The sequence below is a fragment of the Anticarsia gemmatalis genome, chromosome 16 (genome assembly GCF_050436995.1).
Source record: "Anticarsia gemmatalis isolate Benzon Research Colony breed Stoneville strain chromosome 16, ilAntGemm2 primary, whole genome shotgun sequence".
NCBI classification, from domain to species: Eukaryota; Metazoa; Arthropoda; class Insecta; order Lepidoptera; family Erebidae; genus Anticarsia; species Anticarsia gemmatalis.
Window position 1 is genome coordinate 1,159,575 of NC_134760.1, and position 21,593 is coordinate 1,181,167.

The 21,593-nt window shown below is 36.4% G+C and overlaps 8 protein-coding genes across 8 annotated transcripts; 3 read left to right on the forward strand and 5 right to left on the reverse strand.

The window, feature by feature from the left end:
- Nucleotides 1-3,097: 3,097 nt before the first annotated feature.
- LOC142979601 (uncharacterized) lies at nt 3,098-6,579 on the forward strand. Its single transcript, XM_076124631.1, has 3 exons — nt 3,098-3,417; nt 5,623-5,783; nt 6,107-6,579. Exons 1-3 carry the CDS (start codon nt 3,147-3,149, stop codon nt 6,527-6,529), a joined length of 855 nt encoding a protein of 284 aa, XP_075980746.1. The 5' UTR covers nt 3,098-3,146; the 3' UTR covers nt 6,530-6,579.
- LOC142979501 (insulin-related peptide 4-like) lies at nt 5,545-5,891 on the reverse strand. Its single transcript, XM_076124435.1, has one exon. The coding sequence runs from the start codon at nt 5,859-5,861 to the stop codon at nt 5,589-5,591; it is 273 nt and encodes a 90-aa protein (XP_075980550.1). The 5' UTR covers nt 5,862-5,891; the 3' UTR covers nt 5,545-5,588.
- A 1,961-nt stretch (nt 6,580-8,540) lies between the features above and the next one.
- LOC142979502 (insulin-related peptide 4-like) lies at nt 8,541-8,896 on the reverse strand. Its single transcript, XM_076124436.1, has one exon. The coding sequence runs from the start codon at nt 8,830-8,832 to the stop codon at nt 8,563-8,565; it is 270 nt and encodes an 89-aa protein (XP_075980551.1). The 5' UTR covers nt 8,833-8,896; the 3' UTR covers nt 8,541-8,562.
- A 3,337-nt stretch (nt 8,897-12,233) lies between these two features.
- On the reverse strand, nt 12,234-12,497 carry LOC142979302 (insulin-related peptide 2-like). Its single transcript, XM_076124148.1, has one exon. The coding sequence runs from the start codon at nt 12,495-12,497 to the stop codon at nt 12,234-12,236; it is 264 nt and encodes an 87-aa protein (XP_075980263.1).
- A 374-nt stretch (nt 12,498-12,871) lies between these two features.
- On the forward strand, nt 12,872-13,165 carry LOC142979300 (insulin-related peptide 2-like). Its single transcript, XM_076124145.1, has one exon. The coding sequence runs from the start codon at nt 12,902-12,904 to the stop codon at nt 13,163-13,165; it is 264 nt and encodes an 87-aa protein (XP_075980260.1). The 5' UTR covers nt 12,872-12,901.
- A 1,882-nt stretch (nt 13,166-15,047) lies between these two features.
- Nucleotides 15,048-15,329, reverse strand: LOC142979301 (insulin-related peptide 2-like). Its single transcript, XM_076124146.1, has one exon. It carries the CDS (start codon nt 15,309-15,311, stop codon nt 15,048-15,050), a length of 264 nt encoding a protein of 87 aa, XP_075980261.1. The 5' UTR covers nt 15,312-15,329.
- Nucleotides 15,330-15,740: 411 nt separating this feature from the next.
- On the forward strand, nt 15,741-16,030 carry LOC142979303 (insulin-related peptide 2-like). Its single transcript, XM_076124149.1, has one exon. It carries the CDS (start codon nt 15,758-15,760, stop codon nt 16,019-16,021), a length of 264 nt encoding a protein of 87 aa, XP_075980264.1. The 5' UTR covers nt 15,741-15,757; the 3' UTR covers nt 16,022-16,030.
- Nucleotides 16,031-20,913: 4,883 nt separating this feature from the next.
- Nucleotides 20,914-21,283, reverse strand: LOC142979299 (insulin-related peptide 4-like). Its single transcript, XM_076124144.1, has one exon. It carries the CDS (start codon nt 21,236-21,238, stop codon nt 20,966-20,968), a length of 273 nt encoding a protein of 90 aa, XP_075980259.1. The 5' UTR covers nt 21,239-21,283; the 3' UTR covers nt 20,914-20,965.
- Nucleotides 21,284-21,593: the final 310 nt, after the last annotated feature.

Sequence of the window (21,593 nt, forward strand, 5' to 3'; positions counted from 1 at the left end):
ACAGTTTTGGTCTGAACTAGAAATAGCCAGCTTATTTCAGTAACGGCCAGACTACCATTACAGAAGGCATTTCAAAGCGTTAATTAGCGTTTTAACAAAACGTCTGTCAGTTACTTTAGTTCGCATTTTATTTTAAACTCTTTACTTTACTTAATTAAGTGGGAATCAAAGGAATGGGAAGGGGCTATTTTAGAAAAAACTTAACCATTGTTCAATAATTTAAAAATTTATAAAAAAACATCGAGTCCCACCCGGGACAAATCTTTGTGTGATGAGCACGAGTATTTGTTCTGAGCCTGGATGGTAATGTATGTACATATATAAGTATCCGTATGTTTATCAGTTATTTGGTTACCATAGTACAAGTTCTGCTTACTTTGGAATCAAATGACCGTGTGTGAGTTGTCCAACAATATATAATATTTATTTATTTATTTATGTATAACTGCAGTCACGGTGGAAATAGTCAAACATGCGCGCAAGCTCTTAATGAAATTTAGTGCAGTATGTGGTACGCTATATAGATAGAATAATTCTTATTTCCAAAAAAAAAAAAATTTTACCTTTAACCTCTGCGTCACAGTGGCCCTTCAACTTTACTACCATAGATGGGTTGCCGGACCGAAGAAAGTGTATTTATTTTTATTTAAACCCATTACCGTCCCCACTGCTGGACAAGGGTCTCCTTCCAGACGAAGGAGGAGTAAGACAATGAGAAAAAAAAAATTGTGCACTAAAGAAAAATCCGCACGTAAGTTATCAAATCAACCCCAAATTTTCCTCAAACTCACCCCGAACGTAGTTTGAACCCTTTAAAAACCCCTACAATACTATTAAATACTAGCAAAAAGATTCACAGAGTGAGCTGTAAACGTCGTCGGTTATTTCATTAAGACCCCGGCTTCTCGACGTCTTATTGGAAATTCCGCTTTTGTGATTGTCGCTCCGCAATCTTCATTACGCCTTAGATTTAAAACGCTCCGATCCTTTGTATGGATCTGAAATACTTATTGTCATTGTTTAGTGATTGAAGTTTGAATTAATTTAGTTGTGTATTTTTGAAAAGGCTTATGTGTTGGGTCTTTGATGAGATATGTGTCCTTTTGGAATTGTGTGAAATTGTGTGGGAGTGTTTGGGTTTTGTTACTTGATTAAGTAAAAGCTTTCTTTTAATAATATAAATATTATTGACTTAACGGTTACAGACAGATAATTTAACCCTTTACGCGTGTACTTGAGTCATTATTAAAAAATATTTATTTTATTCATGCGTCTTATTCAGTTGCATGCTGCAGGACTTAGTGCCGGAGGTTATTTTCTCCTAGTTTATCTTAGAGTGATGCAGAGATTAAATTAAGTAAATTTGTATTCATTACGATGCCTTGTGCGAAACCTAACTCATGGAAGTCTAGGAGTTAAATCTGAATATTTTCAGTTTCAGATGCAGTTTGGTCATTAATACCAAAATAATAATGAATTTATCTCTACGTAAGTACGTACATATAGTATGTATATATCTCTTGCTATGTTTGTATATCTCGCTAACTAGTTTCCCGACCGCGGCATCGCTTGCATTTTTTATAAGCGAGCGCAAAGTTAGTACTTTCAATCAGATTCTGAACAAACTCTTGAATATTTCATGATAATATCTGCAAGTATTATGACAAAGTTGCTTATGGCCATGGCGAAGGAAAGAGATAAGTAGTACGAGTATTTATGATTTTAATAACAAATGGCAAGTAAATAAAAACTAATAAAAGCTACAATATCACTAACACAGACTCACAAAAGTCATTTATAGAAAAATATGTCTTCTGGAAATTGCAGTTAACTTACATATTCTACCTGCTTATTAACCACTTTTTTAAACAATCACAAAAACACTAAATAAAAATGTGTCTATTAGTAATGCTTGATATAATATCTAAAAACTTTTTAAGCATCACTTACATACACACATCTTATCATAGATCGCAATTTCTACATCCACTTTACTCTTTCAAGACCAGCACCAGTGTATTTGAGGGCACCCCTCATAGGCTTAATACATAAAACCATGACTTTTTTGAGGCATAGGCAATAATGGAAACTGTAGAAAACGACAGAAAGTTTATCTCAAATTACTGTTTTAAAGGCTGTTGGAAAATAATACTATTTCTTCATTTTTCATAATTGTTAAACCTCATATATTATTATATAACCCGTGTATCCTTACCCCATGTAACGCACTGTGATAACTTGCGAAGACCGTCACAGATTCCGACCGACGCAGTCAAGTGTGAATGCTTCCCCTGGTTGAGTGACTCCAACCCTCCAATACGCATCCGTTACACCTTTACGGAATTACGTTTTGTATTTCATGATATTATGGCTATTTTTAGTGAAGAATAAGGGATTTATAGATATTTTGGATAGCCCCGTTACCAATACTTGGTACTGTTGAATAAATAGATATTTTGCTGTCTATTTTGAAGAGTTCAGTTCTCTGTATATGGTATTTTCAAATGCACACTTGGCAACTTAACAAGGTCGTGCCCTGTTAAGCGGTTTCAAAAGAACTCGCCTCTTGGATAACGGCTAGAAGGACATTATTAAACATTATATTTGAGAAAATGTAGTTCTTATAAATTACACTAAAGGTGCGGATTAACTGTGGAGAAAGTCACACATCTTATGTATCCATAAGTTAAAGTATTTCAGTAAGTATTATTTTCAAAATGTTGCACTGAGCTTAGTAACTAACTGGTGGGGCTGGCTGACTGGCTATAAATTTTTATATTATTGTATTATGTACACATAAGAATTAAAGGTACACAATAATATGTAACTGAAAAGCGTAAGGTTTTGTGTAGGAGGAAGTACAGGCGTTGTTAATACAGCTTTTTCATTAAAACTTTGTACGTAACAGTAAAAAACAGGTAAGAATTTTTCGATGACACACTTCCAGTATGTTGTTCATTCAGTGGAATAATCAAGGCTGACATAAGGTGAAAATATATTTATTCTACATGGCTTGAGAACATTAGTCTGCATATTAATGAACCCTTCAGGTATAAAAGGGCCACCTTCCAAGGTAGAACCACATTCAAACCAGGCCTCTGGAGCTGTAACTACACAGTACTTCAACATCAAACCTATCAGACATCATGAAGCTGTCCCTGGTACTGGCTCTGGTGGTAGTCGCGAGTGTGTTCTCCGAAGCTCAAGCATCAGGCAACGTGTACTGCGGTAGAAGACTGTCGAACATCCTGGCGGCGCTGTGCTACGAGGAGTCGTCGAACATGGTGAAGCGCGACGGCGGCTGGTGGCTGGACGCGGCGGGAGTGCGGGCGCTGGGCGGCGCGCGCGGCAAGCGCGGCCTCGTCGACGAGTGCTGCAACAAGCCCTGCACCATCGACGAACTGCTCACTTACTGCTAAATGCCTGATGATTTATTTAAAATTTTACCTGATGTGAATAAATAATTCATATATTTAATAACATTTTTTTATATTTTCATTCCTAGGAAAGATAACAATTAATTGAGAAGTTAGACTTCATAACTATCCATTTTTTTGTGATATTATCATGTCAGACCTACCAAAAAAAGTAGACCGAAGAACTCATCGACGAACAATTTTTCTTATTACAACACTTTAAATTGTACTGAAAAATTAGTTCATGAGGCACCCGTTGACGGCGCTGATTAGGTTAGTCATACTATATACATGTCGAAAGCTAGTTAGTTTGGAATAGTGAATAGTGGTAGATAAACCAGCTTCTCGTCACGTCATCGTATCGTGAACGGGGGGATAAGGTCTTGTGATTATTATATTATTGTTCCCACAATGGAGTTCGGTCAATACTTACGTTTAAAATCACCTTATTTATAGCTATTCTTGTAATAATTACAACAATTTATGTCAGTCTTTATCCGAAATACAAAGCTTGGTAAATGGCTCTTGACAAGGTCAAACTGACATCAAATAATTCTGATTTCACGTCTATTGGCGTAATAATATACTTTGATGGAGATGACGGGACAATCTGGACAAGTTCCTAGAAGGATGGCAAGAAAAAACAAGCCACTGGAAATCTACGGGAAAGGCGTTGTCTGAGATAAAAGACACTGATGGAAGTTAAACAATAAAAAAAAATACTTGTCAGCTACGCCGCTCAAATACTACTCTTCCATCGTTTTTAGTTTTCAGCTGCACATTTTGAACATAATATTTTTTCTTATGATTAACTAGCTAACCCGCACAACTTCGCTTGTGTCACATAAGAGAGAATAGGTCATAATTTTCCCCGTTTTTGTAACATTTTTCGTTGCTAGCCTGCCTTCCTCGATAAATGGGTTATCTATCACTGAAAGATTTTTTCAAATCGGACTAGTAAATCCTGAGATTAGCGCGATCAAACAAACAAACTCTTCAGCTTTATAATATTAGTATAGATTAGGAGCTAGTGTGTGCTCGGATCAGGACAGTATTATTAATCTTCTCTGATTTAAATTAGAATATTTCTCGGTAATTGCCATGCGCATTAACTATGCCTTCAGGTATAACAAGCGTAGTAATATGTATGTAAGTTTTTTTTTACCATCGGGTACTGGTCAAAAATATTAAAATTATTTTGAGAAGCTTGAGAAAAATCTAAACACAAGCATTATGTCCAACTAAATGAGTTTTACTACCAATACATAATGCAACTTTATCTTCATAATATATGTTTTACTACCATACCATTTCATGAATGAATTAACAATAAGCATAGGATACACAATGTACAGTCAACTCCAAAAGTCGCTGAACATGTTATTGAAACTTTCGAACCCCTTTCTTCTGAAGTGGGCATATTATTATTTACTGTAAAAAAAACAATGGACAGTATTGACAGGTTTAAATTCCAACTAATTCTACCTGATTTTGTCCAGTGGGCTTATCATGCATCTCAGTTGAAAACTAGTGTACATAAAATTGATGGTCACCATTTAATACATTGCTGCTTTGACGTAACGTGTAAATCACTATAGTCTAAGGGAGAAAACAATGTAGAGCAAAGCGGCCCCCAGGTATTTATTAGTATTTTGTAATAAAAAGGTTTTGAAAATATAAAGTTCTGAAGTAACTTTCGAAACTGACTGTACAGTGTACACAAAGCCTAGGCTCAGTGTAACTTATTGAAATTAAGAGGATTATAGCTTTGAATTGATTCTCAGAAGTGATTAATGCTACACTTAGTTGATAATATGCATAATTGAGTGTTTCATATAAACTATTAACTAGATATATCTATAATGTACTAGTATTAAAAAATACTTCTTTTTGTGAGCAAGAATTAGTTACTTTAAAGTATGAAATAATAGTAGTGGTACTCATAACAGGTGGTCATATATAACAAGACGAATGGACATAAATGAAATACGGAAAGTTTTAAATAATCGCAGCTAGTGGCGTAGAAAGTAACTCTACCAACCCTTATGAAAAATAGGATTGATATTGAATGTATTTTTTAGGTGAGAAACCAAATTGAAAAATAGGTTTGAGAGTTATACAATTAATTTATTTTCTTTATACTATACAATAGCACTGGTGTCAAAATAATCGTTAGCAGTAAGTGAGCAGTTCGTCGATGGTGCAGGGTTTGTTGCAGCACTCGTCGACGAGGCCGCGCTTGCCGCGCGCGCCGCCCAGCGCCCGCACTCCCGCCGCGTCCAGCCACCAGCCGCCGTCGCGCTTCACCATGTTCGACGACTCCTCGTAGCACAGCGCCGCCAGGATGTTCGACAGTCTTCTACCGCAGTACACGTTGCCTGATCCTTGAGCTTCGGAGAACACGCTCGCGACTACCACCAGAGCCAGTACCAGGGACAGCTTCATGATGATTTGTAGTTGAAGATCGTTTAACGAACGAACTTTGAATGTGCTTAGTCCATAGTAATACCATGCTTTTATACCAGATAGCTCATTAATATTCATACTAATTATGTTAAGTATTAACGATGTGCGAAAATAAAATAGAAACCTGTCTCTTTAGAATACCCTTTCATTATTTTGTTCATCCATACGAATAATCCAGGTGACGTTCAAGGTGAATAAGTACTGATTTTATTTTATACGTTCAGTTTTTGATGAGACAGAATACTAATGAGGAAGATTTCAGTATAAAAGCTTATCATTTGAGCGACAATAGCACATTCAACATTTGCTCCCTGAAGCAGCCACAACAAGAACTTCTTCGCTTCATCATCATCAAACCTGGGATCCAAAAAGTCATCATGAAGTTGTCACTGGCTCTAGCTATGATTGTCGTCATGTGTGGTTACGTGGCAGCCAATACTGCCAACGTGTACTGCGGTAGAAGACTGTCGAACATCCTGGCGGCGCTGTGCTACGAGGAGTCGTCGAACATGGTGAAGCGCGACGGCGGCTGGTGGCTGGACGCGGCGGGAGTGCGGGCGCTGGGCGGCGCGCGCGGCAAGCGCGGCCTCGTCGACGAGTGCTGCAACAAACCCTGCACCATCGACGAACTGCTCACTTACTGCTAAAATGACCCACTACTAAGACTGTACATAACTACAAATAAATAAATATTTATTAACTGCTATATAATTTTTCATTGCAATACTTCTATTGGTTTTCTGAGACCTCTTTGCTAATATTTCGCTTATAATGTCGATATTCGGCTGAGGCGGTCAGTTTCACTGAATAGTCAACTGTGCAGGACTTTGTTCATAGTGTCTAAGTGTGTGCACAATACACAGGTACACTCTCTATTTCCTCACTCTAGTAGCCCGGTGGAACGCCCAAACCGACACGACTAGTGAGAGATCAGGCGCAAGACCGACGGCTTCCATGCACTCCGAGACACGGAGGTCTACGACTTCAACTTTCTAATCAATCCCAGAATTGAAATTCTTAACAGGAAAAAAAATAAAAATACCTAGGATTGGAACCGAAGACCTTTGCGCGGCAGTCACCTACACTACGGAATGTGCCACAGAAGCAGTCAATATTTTGTGCTAAATTATTATCTGTTTATACATCTAGGACTGATTGATGCTTAGAAGTAAGACACTTATACATATTTAAATTTAGTTTTTCTAACTAGTGGGATAGATCTAAAACATAGGCTAGAGCTGGCGCTGACAATTATTGGAAAGACACGTCATATTGCCACAGATCTATTAAATAGCTAAACAGATAATATCTCTATTAGTTGTTTGAATTACCTAGTAATTTCTTTAGAAGAAGTTCAAAAATGCGGTCCTAGCTTTAGTCCTTGGGCGACACCATATTACAATACAATATAACATAATCTAAAACTGCATTTTATCCCGTAGTCCTTCTTTAATATGGTTTGTTCAAATAAGTAAGTAATATGTTTTTTTTTATATACATATGCACATAAAAAAATGCCTTTTTCTCCGCGGAAGAAGGTACAGACCAAGGAACGCCACTTGCTACGGACTCCTTCAAACTTTTTCAAAGAAAGACACCTTGTTGGTTTTTTTTGTACTGGTATTTAATGAATAAATACCACCCATTAACGCTATACTCCAGGGTAACGGTCTCTTCCCGGAATGAGAGAGGGATTAAGCTTTGAGTCTTCCTAATTTAATGAAAAGGGTTATTCTAGGAATTCAATTTCCTAATGAGTCTCATCATTTGCTACTAGTCACATGATTTGTCTGATTATTTAACCTAAATTAATACTTATTATGCATTTAATTATGTGATAATAATCCATGATTATATATTTTTTTTTACATTTCGTAGAGATTGAAATTCACAGAAAAAAATTGATCTGCTTATTATGTAGAAGAATATAAAATCATTAATGTATTCTAAATTTTGGGGACGTACAAATAAAAGTTTAATAGAGGTGATTAAAATTTTGGGCAGTGATAGCCAAGCGGTCTAAGCATTCAATTTTTACGCAAATGGTCTATGGTTTGCTCAAGGCAACCTACCAATAACTTTTTGAATTTATTTGTGTATTATAAAAATATTATCAGTTGTTCCAACGGTGAAGAAATACATTGATGGAAACCTGCATAAATAAATAGGCATATTTTTAACACAGTTTCTGTATGAATGCGAAGTCCCCAATCCGCACTTGGCCGGTGTGGTAGACACTGTCAGGTCTAACAAGTCAAGTCCAAAACTCCTAGTCCTTTCGGCAAGTAACCTCAGCTCAGCAGTGGAACATAAATTAGATTGATTAGTAGATTGGTCGAAGCGGTGCCGTTGACGTGTTTGCATAATGTACCCTGACCTTTTCGTCTTCATTCTTATTTTAAAAAGCTTGACTAATACGATTTGGGCAAAGAAACATAAGCTGTCACATAATTGGTAATAATCTACCCAGGAAATAATAAAAATAATGTAAAAAATGTTAGAAATACGTCTGCTGCATAGCTTGATTAATACGATTTAGGCAAAGAAACATAAGCTGTAACAAGATTGATCTTGATCTACCAAGGATATAATAGAAAATATTTTAAAAGAAAAGTTAGTAATAGTACTGCATTTCATAAATATTTATTTACTGGAAATGATATACAGTTTGCGGGTCATATTAGCAGTAAGTGAGCAGTTCGTCGATGGTGCAGGGTTTGTTGCAGCACTCGTCGACGAGGCCGCGCTTGCCGCGCGCGCCGCCCAGCGCCCGCACTCCCGCCGCGTCCAGCCACCAGCCGCCGTCGCGCTTCACCATGTTCGACGACTCCTCGTAGCACAGCGCCGCCAGGATGTTCGACAGTCTTCTACCGCAGTACACGTTAGCAGTATTAGCTGCCACGTAACCACACATGACGACAATCATAGCTACAGCCAGTGACAACTTCATGATGACTTTTTGGTTTCCAAGTATGATGATTCTGAAGCGAAGAAGTTCTTGTTGTAGTTGCTTCAAGGAGCAAATGTTGAATGTGCTATTGTCGCCGAAATGATAAGCTTTTATACTTCAATCTAGCTCATTAGTATTCAAGCTGATGTGCTAACACCTACGACCTACAACCTTTACTGGTAGATTTTACTGGTAACAAAATACCGAATAAACATCTTCATAAGTTAGAACGTCTTTATTTCTCATGTGGTGTCATGGATTGTATAGCTGTTAAAAAATAACCTTCCACATCTAAAAAATCTTGAACTTAAGATGAGACTTGTATGTAAACCTCAAGGTTGTTAAAAAAATTAAAAAACTGTCATCTTTTTTTTCTGCTTCTCATGTTTGGAAGTCTGAATAAATCTGCCCCATATGGGAAAAGGTGTGATTTTATGTATGTACACATGTATATATGTAAAAATTCTAATTCAGTGTAACATAATATAAGCATGTTTAATTTTTTCTACAAACTTCACGGCCATTCTACAGTAAAACGACACGCGTTATTAAAATAGAATTCATTAATATTAATACTGAAGAACAAGGGTAGAGATTAGGTCACTATGTCTTCAGAACACCTACCAACAACGTAATCATTCATGTGAATAATCCAGGTGACGTTTAGCCTGAATATGGAGCCCTAGTCTGCATAGTATTTTTATACTAATTTATGTCTGTATATCACGTAAAAATAGCAACTTAACTACTCGAATTCAACTTAATCATGTTATTATCACAACTTCAATTTACCGAAATTTCGTTCGTATACATGATACAAACATATTTTGTAATACTCTTTCGGTATCATTAGCCCCGTAGGTATGCAGGTGGAATCAAAACCGAGAAAAACTGATAACAAAATTTCGAATTTGAGGAATCAGAATAGACCAACAAAATAATGGCATACCAATTATTTATAGCTTGGTTTGATTAAAATTGTTACTTTTATCAATTGTAATCATTTCTCGCGAACAAAACTACAAACTTAAGTTAGTAACTTAGTATAAAAGCTTGCATTCTTGAAGAAGCATCTTTATTAAGCGGCATTGCATCAACTGCATCTCCACTCTTATATTTAACTTTTCTAGAAACTAGAGTGTACTGAGTGTACTTATTATACTTTAACAATGAAGCTCTCATTATTCCTCATTATGGCAACAGCCATTAATTTCGTATAGCTCATAAACGAGTGTATTGCGGCCGTCGATTGGCTATGAAACATAGCATGGTGTGTTTCGAAGCTTACATAAGTAAGCGTGGTAACTGGTGTCCAGCCAAGACCTTGGCTCGTAAAGATAACCGGAGCAAACGTCTTGATGGTCTTTCGACGCTGTGCTGCAAACAAAGTTGTGATGATGACGAGATAAGGGACTTCTGTTAGATTTAAAAATCTTTATATAATATATAATTCTTCTGTGAGTGTGTATGTCACTAAACTTCTCTTAAACGACTGATTTTTTTGTGTGTGTTCAAGGTGATCTGAGAATGGTTTAGATTTTAAAATATATATGTTACTGTAAAAGCCCGATCGGTGGTATATCCTAAGATTTTCCGGTAGAACCTAAGATTTACCAACTCTCAATGGTAAAAGTCCGAACAATTCTTTTATTTCGAACTTTTACCTACATTCACTTGATGATGTCGAGATGTCGCCGGAGCCTCGCTTCGCGGGGCTCCTCCTTCTGGGTGGTTAAAAAAAAATAACCACGAAGGCTAAGGTGGGAGCTTCGCTTTGCTCGCTCCCACCTTAGCCTTCTAACCTAACCTACCCATGTCGCTTTGCCCAAAACTCCTTCTTTATAACTATGTCACAGTATATAATTATACCGTGAAATAGTTATAAACATAGTTATGAAGGAGGATTTTTTTATATATCGTAACATAGTTTTTAAACTCTGGCTTGTTCGGACTTTTACCATTGAGAGTTGGTAAATCTTAGGTTTTACCGGAAAATCTTAGGATTTACCACAGTTTGGGCTTTTACAGTAACATATATATAAAATATACAATTCTCGCGTCACAGTTCTCGTTTCCATACTTCTCCGAAACGACTTGACCGATTCTCATGAAATTTTGTGAGCATATTGAGTAGGTCTGAGAATCGGCCAACATCTATTTTTCATACCCCTAAGTGACAATATGTTTTTTTTAATTTACATGGCAAAACAACGTTTGCCAGGTCAGCTAGTATAGATTATAAATATATATTGATAGTTCTCAAAATTGCCCTGCAGAAATATATTAAATGAATTGTTGATTATTGGTCTTTATCGTTCTTTTTACCTACTATGTGTTTCTTAAACTGTGGCAAATATGTGAATGAGAATGTGATATTGCCATTGCCACAAAATAGTCATATCAAATTGTTCTCTCAAAAAGCCAAGACTCAGATTTTACGTGTAAATCTGATAAGCGACCCTGTTGTGTAACGAAAGAACTACACTTATAATACTGCTGAATACTGTACAGTTAAATTATTTCCGAGTTCCAAACTTTCGCTACATAGGTATACACGATACATTGTAGGACCTTAAAGATGTTTTCTATATGAATTAGCGCATTCGCACTTCAGTTACCTCATGTTCCTTAAGTTGATACAATAATCTATCCAAATGCATAGCGAATCGTTTAAAAAATTTATTAATAGTATCAAAATGCCATTGATTCACCAGCGGATCGAATATTGTTGCATCGATACAAAAATTTATTGGATCGAACTATTACGTTTCAATACAAGCATCCCTATCCAGAGATGTGCAAGTCTACTTGAGCGTCTAGCGCTGGCATTAAACTGCACACACTACTCGTAAACTATATTTTTTCATACAAAAACATATTTTTCATACTAGCAAGAACTGACGTATCAGCTATGTCAGCAACAAATACGTACTTTTATTTCAGGGTCTATTCATATCTCGACACCTAACAAAGATTGATTGATTGATATTTGTTCATAGTCCACCAGTTTAATATGGCAATAAAATTTATTAGCCAGCCACATTGGCACCAAAAACAATTTGAAATATTCAGTAAATAGTTATTTCAGAAAAATAGGAAAGACTTTGTACCATTCAAGGGTCTCAGCCAGTTTGATTCAGATATTTATGACATTATTTGCCTTCGTTGGCTCATTTTTTTTAATTGTGCATGTTTAAATATTATTTTATGTCGAGTAGGTTAGAAGTAATAATAAATATGTTCGTTAGATACAAGTTATTTATTTAAAATTATTATTTACAATCATCATGTTTATTAGCTAGCAGAAAGTTGTAAACTTATTCAAAACACAACAACGTTATTTATTAAATAAGCGTATATTTACAATATTTTTGTACAATCGTCCTTTTAATTAATACGAATCAACAGTAAGTAAGTAGTTCATCTACAGTACAAGGTTTGTAGCAGCACTCGTCGACAAGTCTGCGCTTGTGTCGCGCGCCGCCAAGCGTCCGCGCTCCCGCCGCGTGCAGCGCCCAGCCACCAGCGCGCTTCACCACGTCCGCGTCCCAGCACAACACCGCCAGCGCGTTAGACAGACGCCGCCCGCAGTACACGCTACTGACTTGTGCTGACACACACACTAATGATACTAACACTAAAGCAAGAACTAGTGAGTATTTCATTGTGAGTTGTGTCTTGTTTGATGATGGAATCTTGAATGTTGCTGCCCGAAGCTCTCGGTTGAAATGTGCCTTTGTAACAGGTTTTTCAGCTTTTATATCCAAAGGTAGTAAAGTCATTAATATGTAGACATATTTCAAAAGTTATGTGGGATGTGTGTGCGTATCATTTGAGTCATCTTGATTGAAAAGAAATTTTAAGTTAGGAGAAGAAAATTGAAGTAGCGTTTTCATAATACCTAATGATTTTGGTGACTCCCACATGGCGTGGTCCAAAAATGTCTGCATATTAATGATCCTCCTTTTCATATAAAAGCTGAAACACATTTAACAAAAGCACATTCCAACCAAGAGCTTCAAGCAGCAACAATCAAGACTTCATCAACAAACAACACACAAAACTAACAATGAAATTGTCAGTAGTTGTTGTTTTAGTGTTAGTATCATTAGTGTGTGTGTCAGCACAAGGCAGTAGCGTGTACTGCGGGCGGCGTCTGTCTAACGCGCTGGCGGTGTTGTGCTGGGACGCGGACGTGGTGAAGCGCGCTGGTGGCTGGGCGCTGCACGCGGCGGGAGCGCGGACGCTTGGCGGCGCGCGACACAAGCGCGGACTCGTCGATGAGTGCTGCTACAAACCTTGTACTGTTGATGAACTACTTACTTATTGCTAATAAGATACAGTTGAAATTATGATTCATGATGTAAATTAATACGTGTAAATAGAAAAAAATGTTGTAAGATAAAGAGGTTTGTAAAAAGTATTTTTAAGTTGAAGATACGTAAATAAATAAATGAATTAATCTTAAAAAGCCCTTTTTTAATCTATACCTTTTCACGTTGAAGTATAAATCCTGAGATTACTCTTTCTTAGCTGATTTCAGAAAATTCCTCTCCATCTAGAAATAGGTGTTTAGTTTTAGTCTGCCAGAAGTCAATGGCACAATTCATAAAAATAGAATAAACGTCGTTTGACGTTGAAATTCATAATTTTTGCCATCGCTTAAATCTTTGAAATGGTTTAGAGTTTTACACAATTCTAGCGTGCCAGAACGCAAAGATCTGCCATGATTTCTAAAAAACTTGAGAGAGTAAAATACGCGTTTTAATTGCATTATGCCATTTTTTATATTCTTTTTTAAGGCCCGCTTGGAACAATTATAGAGTTACAGCTTTCAACAATGGACTTCTATCAAGTAATACGGGTGAATTATGGTTTTAAAGAAAAAAAAACGTGAAATTATCTCTCCGGATTAGCTACCAGTGACCATATTTTACATACTGAGTTCCTTTGCGTTTTAAAAGGCACGTTAAATAGTGGGTCAAGGCTATAATTTTCAAAGATCTCTATCAGTAGTTACCTGTAGTCAGAAGCTTGAAAGTCTGACAACCAGCCTTACCGAAAAGTATCGTGTTATAACCTAAGTAACTTAGGTTGTGGAGGTCCGGTAGGCATTCGCTCCATGTAAAGTACTGGTATTTATCTACATCCATTAAGACAATTTGCTGACCCCAGTATAGTTGGAAGTATGGCTAGACCGATACATTTCGAAACGGACCACGTTTCACGACTTTTTAGTGATGCTGATAATAATAATTGAGTCTTGTGTAATTTGTGTCTATTTATTGCAAACAAAACACAAAATCTTTACAGATCAAGTGAAGTTTCTATTAAATATAAAAACTATATGAAGGTCATCGTGTATTAAATGGCATAACATAACAATTATCCCGTAGTATTCAGACTTTATGAAACTTACAGCAGCTTTGTAGCAGTGGTTAAAAGAAAAAAGGTTGTTTAGATGAGCCAACCTCAAGGACACGGGGTGGATTCCCAGGTCGGACAAAGTGCTATTGTTATTATCCTATTTTCTATTAGATTACTCACTATAGTAGTCCGAAGTTAGGTCTCGTGCTCGGTATATGGCGTATTTACGAAACGGGATATATTTCATACACCTCTGCCTACACCTTTGGGCATTAAAGGCGTGATAATATTATACACACGTATGCATATGTACGTATGTACATAATAATATGTATATTAAGTAGGTCTTCTACGAAAAATAATGGGAAAGGTATTAATTAACTATGATACTCATCGCCTCCTTGAATAAGATTTCCTGACATGTATTTGATTTTAACACACTGAAATCCTGAAAATTACGTCCAGAACTTATTATAACACTGTATTTGGACGTTTGCTGTAGGTCAATGTGTGTGATCTATCGTAAAACAAATGTTAATGCATTTGTACCACTGAAAACAGACTAACTCCTAGAATAATTTTATAGTAAAGTCCGTGGCTCTGATCTAAACTAAATTTATCCTTAAAGCAGGTTCCATAGCTAAGAGAAAATAGCAGTTCACACGCAAATGAATAAGAATTTAATATAAAACACGAACATTTCTTAAAGAAGTCTTTCATTTTATTTACATTTTTTCTTACAATATAGCATACCAAACTTCCCCAAATCGCAATAAAAATAAATACAGCGACTAGTTTTTCATTTTATTGCTTAATTAATAACATTTCATATCGACATCGACAATAAACTAGCAGTATGTGAGTAGTTCATCAACAGTACAAGGTTTGTAGCAGCACTCATCGACGAGTCCGCGCTTGTGTCGCGCGCCGCCAAGCGTCCGCGCTCCCGCCGCGTGCAGCGCCCAGCCACCAGCGCGCTTCACCACGTCCGCGTCCCAGCACAACACCGCCAGCGCGTTAGACAGACGCCGCCCGCAGTACACGCTACTGCCTTGTGCTGACACACACACTAATGATACTAACACTAAAGCAAGAACTACTGAGAATTTCATTGTTTGTTTTGTGTGTTGTTTGATGATGGAGTCTTGATTGTTACGGCTTAAAGCTCTTGGTTGGAATGTGCTATTGTTTAATGTGTTTCAGCTTTTATATGAGAAGGAAGTTCATTAATATGCAGACATTTTTGAAACTCATCATGTGGGAGTCACCACATATATTATTACGAAAATGCTAGAGCCACGCCTTAATTATCATTCAAAAATGTCTTCTTCTCGCTTGAAATCTCTTCTCAATCAAGATGACTCAAATAATACGCACACACATCCCACTTTCGAAATATGTCTACATATTAATGAACTTACCTTTGGATATAAAAGCTGAAAAACCTGTTACAGAGGCACATTCCAACCGAAAACTTCAAGCAGCAACAATCAAGACTTCATCAACAAACAACACACAAAACTCAGTCTTCATCATCAAACAACACACAAAACTAACAATGAAGTTCTCCCTAGTTCTTGTATTAGTGTTAGTATCATTAGTGTGTGTGTCAGCACAAGTCAGTAGCGTGTACTGCGGGCGGCGTCTGTCTAACGCGCTGGCGGTGTTGTGCTGGAACGCGGACGTGGTGAAGCGCGCTGGTGGCTGGGCGCTGCACGCGGCGGGAGCGCGGACGCTTGGCGGCGCGCGACACAAGCGCGGACTCGTCGATGAGTGCTGCTACAAACCTTGTACTGTTGATGAACTACTCACATACTGTTGATTGGCTTTGGTTAAAGTGATGATTGTACAAAAATGTTGTAAATATACGCTTATTAAATAGATAAAATTATTGTTTTTATTCAGATGTTACTTAGAGTAAAATTATCTAGAAATTATAGTTTTTTGTTGTTGAAGTTTTTAAAGATTCAATTTGAGATGAGCCTTGTTATTTTTGACTTGTTGAGAAGTTAGAAAAAAAATCCGTTCTGTCACGATTATTATTTATATTTGACAATTTCTTACTCACTAAACGTATCAATGTGCTGGGAATGGGTCTCCTCCCGACATTAGATATAATAAAATGTTTTAAACTAAAATATATTTTACCCTATAAAGTATTAGTTCATTCATTTTTTTTCTGTGGAAAAACTGATGAAACTCAGTCCTCTATACTTTATTTCAGTACAATACTAGTTACACAAAAAATACAGGATAAAATATTCTTACGTCTGATTTATTCAAGTATAGATACGGAAACCCATTCGATTTTATGTGATCCCAAATGATTAATGCACAGTTTTTATCGCGCCGAGGGATTCGACGCAACACTGGCCGGCAGTAAACTTAATGTAATGTATGAGAAACTTTACAATATGTTGTAGTTACAATATGTATTTTACGTGTTGTTTGAATTTGTTATGTAAAGTTTACATACATATATATACATTTCTTAAAAGCTTAGACATTGGTTAATTTTTGTGGCACATTTATATATTATGTACAATCATGTACGTCCATACATAAAATCACGCGTTCTTCCCATAGGGGTAAGAAGAGACCAGAGAACGCTACATGGTACGATCCTTACAAACTTCCTTTGCATTATTCACATCCATATACACATATTTATAACTAACCAAGTCCATTTAGTTTGCGAAAAAAGCGATTTTTAGATCACATTATTAAATATTTTTAAAAAGAATCATTTATACTACGACGTCACGCATATTGATATTTGTTTAACTAAAACCATCGCCTTAGTGTAGAGTTGTATAAAATATGTTGGAGCGTCAGCATCGAGGCGCTATATCTTCTAACAATCTAATTAAAATTAGCTTGATTTGATTGTTAAGAAATAATTTAATGTAACGGAAACGTCAAGTGTTTACACTTGGGTGTGGTCGGTACAATGTTGGCAACACAGGCAGATGACGGTTGGCATGTGACAATAGACAGCTGTCATTCAGAGGTATAATGGTTGGAACGTTAGTGTGGTTAGAGAATTCAACATTCGAACTCAAGGGAAGACGGTCATTGCCACGTTGTACCGAACTCTCCGCGTTTCTGTCTTGCATCCAGTTAAATCGTTTGAATCCTAGTCTATTTTTGTACTGTGATTATTGTAATGGACAAATACACCAGTGAGCTAAGTCTAGTGCGTATTATTTTGGATTATTCACCATCACTGACCAATCTGATAGTGAGGTACCCCATATGCCTTCGATATCAGAAGTGGATTGTCAGGATACAGACCCCACACAACACACCGTGCCCCCGACAAATATAAGTATTCGTATAATAGCAATGTTAAAACTCTGATGAAATTTCAATTATTTTTAGATAAAAATAGGTAATTAACTACTACTATGTATGTTTATTTGTCTCCATTCGCCCCGGCTTGCTATAACTTAATAATCAAATTCCTCTCATTAACACTCTCATAGAAGCTTTTCACGGAATTATTCATAAAAATGCCCCATTGAAGCCCTCGACGACAAAATCATTTATCATCTACATTTTCACGGCAGAAGTAAACAGGGGGTCTACTCTGATTCCACGAATAACGAATATTTGATAGATGTTTGTGAGTTTGTTACCACCATTCCATTCGAGAAAATATTTCAATACCATATATACCTCTATATTATAATTTCACGTTTTTATTTATTAATTTAAATGGAATGTTAACACCTATGGTAGTAGTCACAATTATGGAATTTCCTTTTAGGGCAAAAGGAGAGAGGCGGGAAACTCACGGCAAACCTTTCAAATAATTTTCAGTTTAGTTAATTTAACGAGGACCAATAGGTAGAACTATGATACTTATCTCCGATCTTGCAATAAGGTCAGGTACGTAGTACTCTTAGCTGGCGATCCTATACGAGAAGATGTTGTATAGATGTGAATGAGGCAAGGGAAATTTGTAAGATCGCAGCAAGTGGCGTTATTTGATCTTTGCCTAACCAAACCTGGAAAAAAGCGTGATAATATGTCCGTATCTCACTTATAACTTATGATTATGCTATAAGTCGAACCGTTTCGTTTATCGGAATTTTACTTCGAAGATCGCTAGTAGGCCTCCAGGATAGGATCTTTGACATTCATAAACAATAACGGTTCTGACAAATAAGTATCGGGGCGCCATTTATAATGTTTAATGGGAAAATTATTTTTGACGTTTTATGAAACATCCGTATTTAAAAGTGTATGAAAAATACGGCCATCCATTGTAGATGTTATCTTTTATTTGAAACGTATAACAGTATTGCAAGGTTAAGGTGAAATGTCTGGGTTATTGTAGCTGTAAAACATTGTTCCGTCTTGTTTGTTTTTTTTAAGGGATATTTAGGTTTAATTCGGTAGCTAATAAATTATAAAAAAAATACTAATGAGGGTCTAGATTTTTGTGAATGAAAGAGGCACCCATAGCAAGTTACACTCAACATTCCTAAACGATTAAGAAAACTTACACTTCGATTTTCGTAGATGGTTGGCCGCTTAGTGATATTTTATATCAGCATCACTAATATTTTTTTTCTGCTGTTCACCCAGTTACATATTATTGTATCTCTATTAGGGGATTTTTTGCTTATTTAATGACCATTATGATAATATCTAACAATAATGGGAGTTTGATGGACGACCAGTGTAATTTGCGCTGAAAAGTCAAATAAGATTTCTTTACAATAAAGGAGAATGCTCAAAAAAAACCCAGGCTGTACACAAAAGTTATGTAACTCAAAAAATTAGTTATACTGTGTAATTGAATTCCCAATGTTTTACCTCTATCAAATTCGATGGCTGAACATACTATTTTGCTATAACTTTTCAGTAGGGGTTTTCAGTATATTTTTATATTTTTTAAATAAGTTACCTATATAAATGTTTAATCTGTTTTGAGTCACACATTTTTAATATAGGTATGTAACTGAGTTACAAATTAAAAAATATATTTTTGAAAAATGAGTCATCATCACCAGGTCATATATGTCCCCACTGAGGGGCACGAGCCTCCCCTCTTAACAAAGAGGGGGATCAGGCCTTAGTCCACTACACTGGTCTAATGCGGGTTGGCAGACAATTGGAGGGCTATTATAAGGTAGAAAAGTGTTGTCATGGTGGTAGATTACTAGCCTATAGCCTATGAAGCACCAAACCCTTCCATCCCTCTACTGACTTTTGCAGTATGCACGGGAAGAAATGCAGCTGGCACCTTCTATGTACTATGTAGTTATAGAATATAATTATTTTATAGTTAATTATTTTTTAAAAATCACAGTTCCATTAAAATTATTTATTTATTAGTAGGTATTAGATATTTACTTATACAATTATATTATTCAAAAAACAATCATTGTGATTAATGTTCGAAAAATAAATAAATTTTACTAAATACTTTTAAATAGTAGATAATAGCAAAAAATTGTATTTAGCCATCGAATTTGATAGAGGCGAATATCTGGAATTGAATCACTCAGTATCACTAAAATTCTGAGTTACACACCGTTTGTGTACGGCCTGGGTTTTTTTCCCATACATTTTGAGCATTCTCCTTTTTCTTAGTTTCAGTAAATATGACGACAGTTGATAAATATTGTCGTTTACCCTCTCAGTGTTATAACAAAACTTTTTAATTTTCCTTGTCGAATTAATTCATCAAATTCAGATTCAGTTATTCTGAAAGTTTTAATTAGAGAATAATTAATTTTGACATAAACTAATTGACGCCGGTAACTTTGTTTACATGGAGGCCGTGAGAACAGTTATTATACCTTTACATTTTAAAGCGATTATATATCAGAATAGAAATATAAATTTTCTTTATGAAATCTTTATCGAGCAACTCTTATACTCTCTCTATATTGATAAGATAAGATTCAATTTTATGTTATAAATAAAATAAACTTGGTTCGTAGCACTCAGCAGATCACAAGATCTGTGGATAAATTCTCGATTCAAGTAAAGTGCACAATTAAGTGTGGGATATTTTCTATAAACCGATGCTTGCCAGCTTGTTAATTATGTGACGATAATGACTCATTTAATATACAGCAAACCTTGAGTGCATTCTTACTCATTTTACTGTACTCTTTTAAGTATAAAGGCATATAGAAAAATTAAATCAAAGCAAAATGATTACAATCAAAAAGCACTTCGTTTCGTTACCATTTTCACCAGTTCATTGTAACAAGAGCGAAAATCGTAGGGGTTTTTCCTGCGGATCCCTAATATTCATCAACGTTAATAAAGTAGATGACAACGACGGTCCCTTACAAAGATGGTGGCCAAATATAACATAACGGTGTTTGTCTGTTTGTCCAGCCTCCTTTATTAGATGGGATGAAGAGATTGGGCTCACTCGTAAATTATTCGATTTTTTCGCTTAGTGTTGCTTCTGGGTATGCTTGCAGAATATTTTTTATCACTCCTGCATTGTTATAATACCTAGAGTTATAATAGAAATAAGTGAGATCTCGTGTTGTATATACATACTGTTTAAGCCATGTGGGAAGTCAATATTATCGAAGAATAAAAATACGAAAAGGACATTCAAGAGTATTCCTATTTCAAAACGAATTAAAAATTGACGAAAGGAAGAAAGTAAACTACTTGACAGGAGTTACTAACCAATGAGCAAGGAAAAGTTGAGTACGGAAAAACAACGTTGCAGTTAGCCCATATTTATTTTCATAAATACATTATACAGTCTTGTTAGTGGGTCATATTAGCAGTAAGTGAGCAGTTCGTCGATGGTGCAGGGCTTGTTGCAGCACTCGTCGACGAGGCCGCGCTTGCCGCGCGCGCCGCCCAGCGCCCGCACTCCCGCCGCGTCCAGCCACCAGCCGCCGTCGCGCTTCACCATGTTCGACGACTCCTCGTAGCACAGCGCCGCCAGGATGTTCGACAGTCTTCTACCGCAGTACACGTTGCCGGATCCTTGAGCTTCAGAGAACACGCTCGCGACTACCACCAGAGCCAGTACCAGGGACAGCTTCATGATGTCTGATAGTTTTGATGTTGAAGTACTGTGTAGTTACAGCTCCAGAGGTCTGGTTTGAATGTGATTGTACCTTGGAAGGTGGCCCTTTTATACCTGAAGGGTTCATTAATATGCAGACTAATGCTAAGTATGGAATATATTTAATGTCAACCTTGATTATTCGAGTCAATGAATAGGCGATTGGAAGTATGTCGTCAAAAGGTGTTACCATTTTTTAATGTGGGATGTTCGAGATCTTTTCATGAGTTTTAATGAGTGGTGGGTGGGTTCATATCGTCATGTATATTAAAGCACTTGTGATGACGTAGTTATTGGTGGGACTTACTTCGAAATTGTGATTTAATATGAAATC

What these genes read in the sequence shown, in the direction of transcription:
- LOC142979501 (XM_076124435.1), bottom strand. Translation starts at nt 5,861, where the DNA reads ATGAAGCTGTCCCTGGTACTGGCTCTGGTGGTAGTCGCGAGCGTGTTC.
- LOC142979299 (XM_076124144.1), bottom strand. Translation starts at nt 21,238, where the DNA reads ATGAAGCTGTCCCTGGTACTGGCTCTGGTGGTAGTCGCGAGCGTGTTC.
- LOC142979601 (XM_076124631.1), top strand. Translation starts at nt 3,147, where the DNA reads ATGAAGCTGTCCCTGGTACTGGCTCTGGTGGTAGTCGCGAGTGTGTTC. An exon ending in CGAACTGCTCACTTACTGCT is followed by an intron (nt 3,418 to 5,622) that starts AAATGCCTGATG and finishes TCGATGGTGCAG; the next exon opens with GGTTTGTTGCAGCACTCGTC. An exon ending in TTCGACAGTCTTCTACCGCA is followed by an intron (nt 5,784 to 6,106) that starts GTACACGTTGCC and finishes TTATACGTTCAG; the next exon opens with TTTTTGATGAGACAGAATAC.
- LOC142979300 (XM_076124145.1), top strand. Translation starts at nt 12,902, where the DNA reads ATGAAATTGTCAGTAGTTGTTGTTTTAGTGTTAGTATCATTAGTGTGT.
- LOC142979303 (XM_076124149.1), top strand. Translation starts at nt 15,758, where the DNA reads ATGAAGTTCTCCCTAGTTCTTGTATTAGTGTTAGTATCATTAGTGTGT.
- LOC142979302 (XM_076124148.1), bottom strand. Translation starts at nt 12,497, where the DNA reads ATGAAATACTCACTAGTTCTTGCTTTAGTGTTAGTATCATTAGTGTGT.
- LOC142979301 (XM_076124146.1), bottom strand. Translation starts at nt 15,311, where the DNA reads ATGAAATTCTCAGTAGTTCTTGCTTTAGTGTTAGTATCATTAGTGTGT.
- LOC142979502 (XM_076124436.1), bottom strand. Translation starts at nt 8,832, where the DNA reads ATGAAGTTGTCACTGGCTGTAGCTATGATTGTCGTCATGTGTGGTTAC.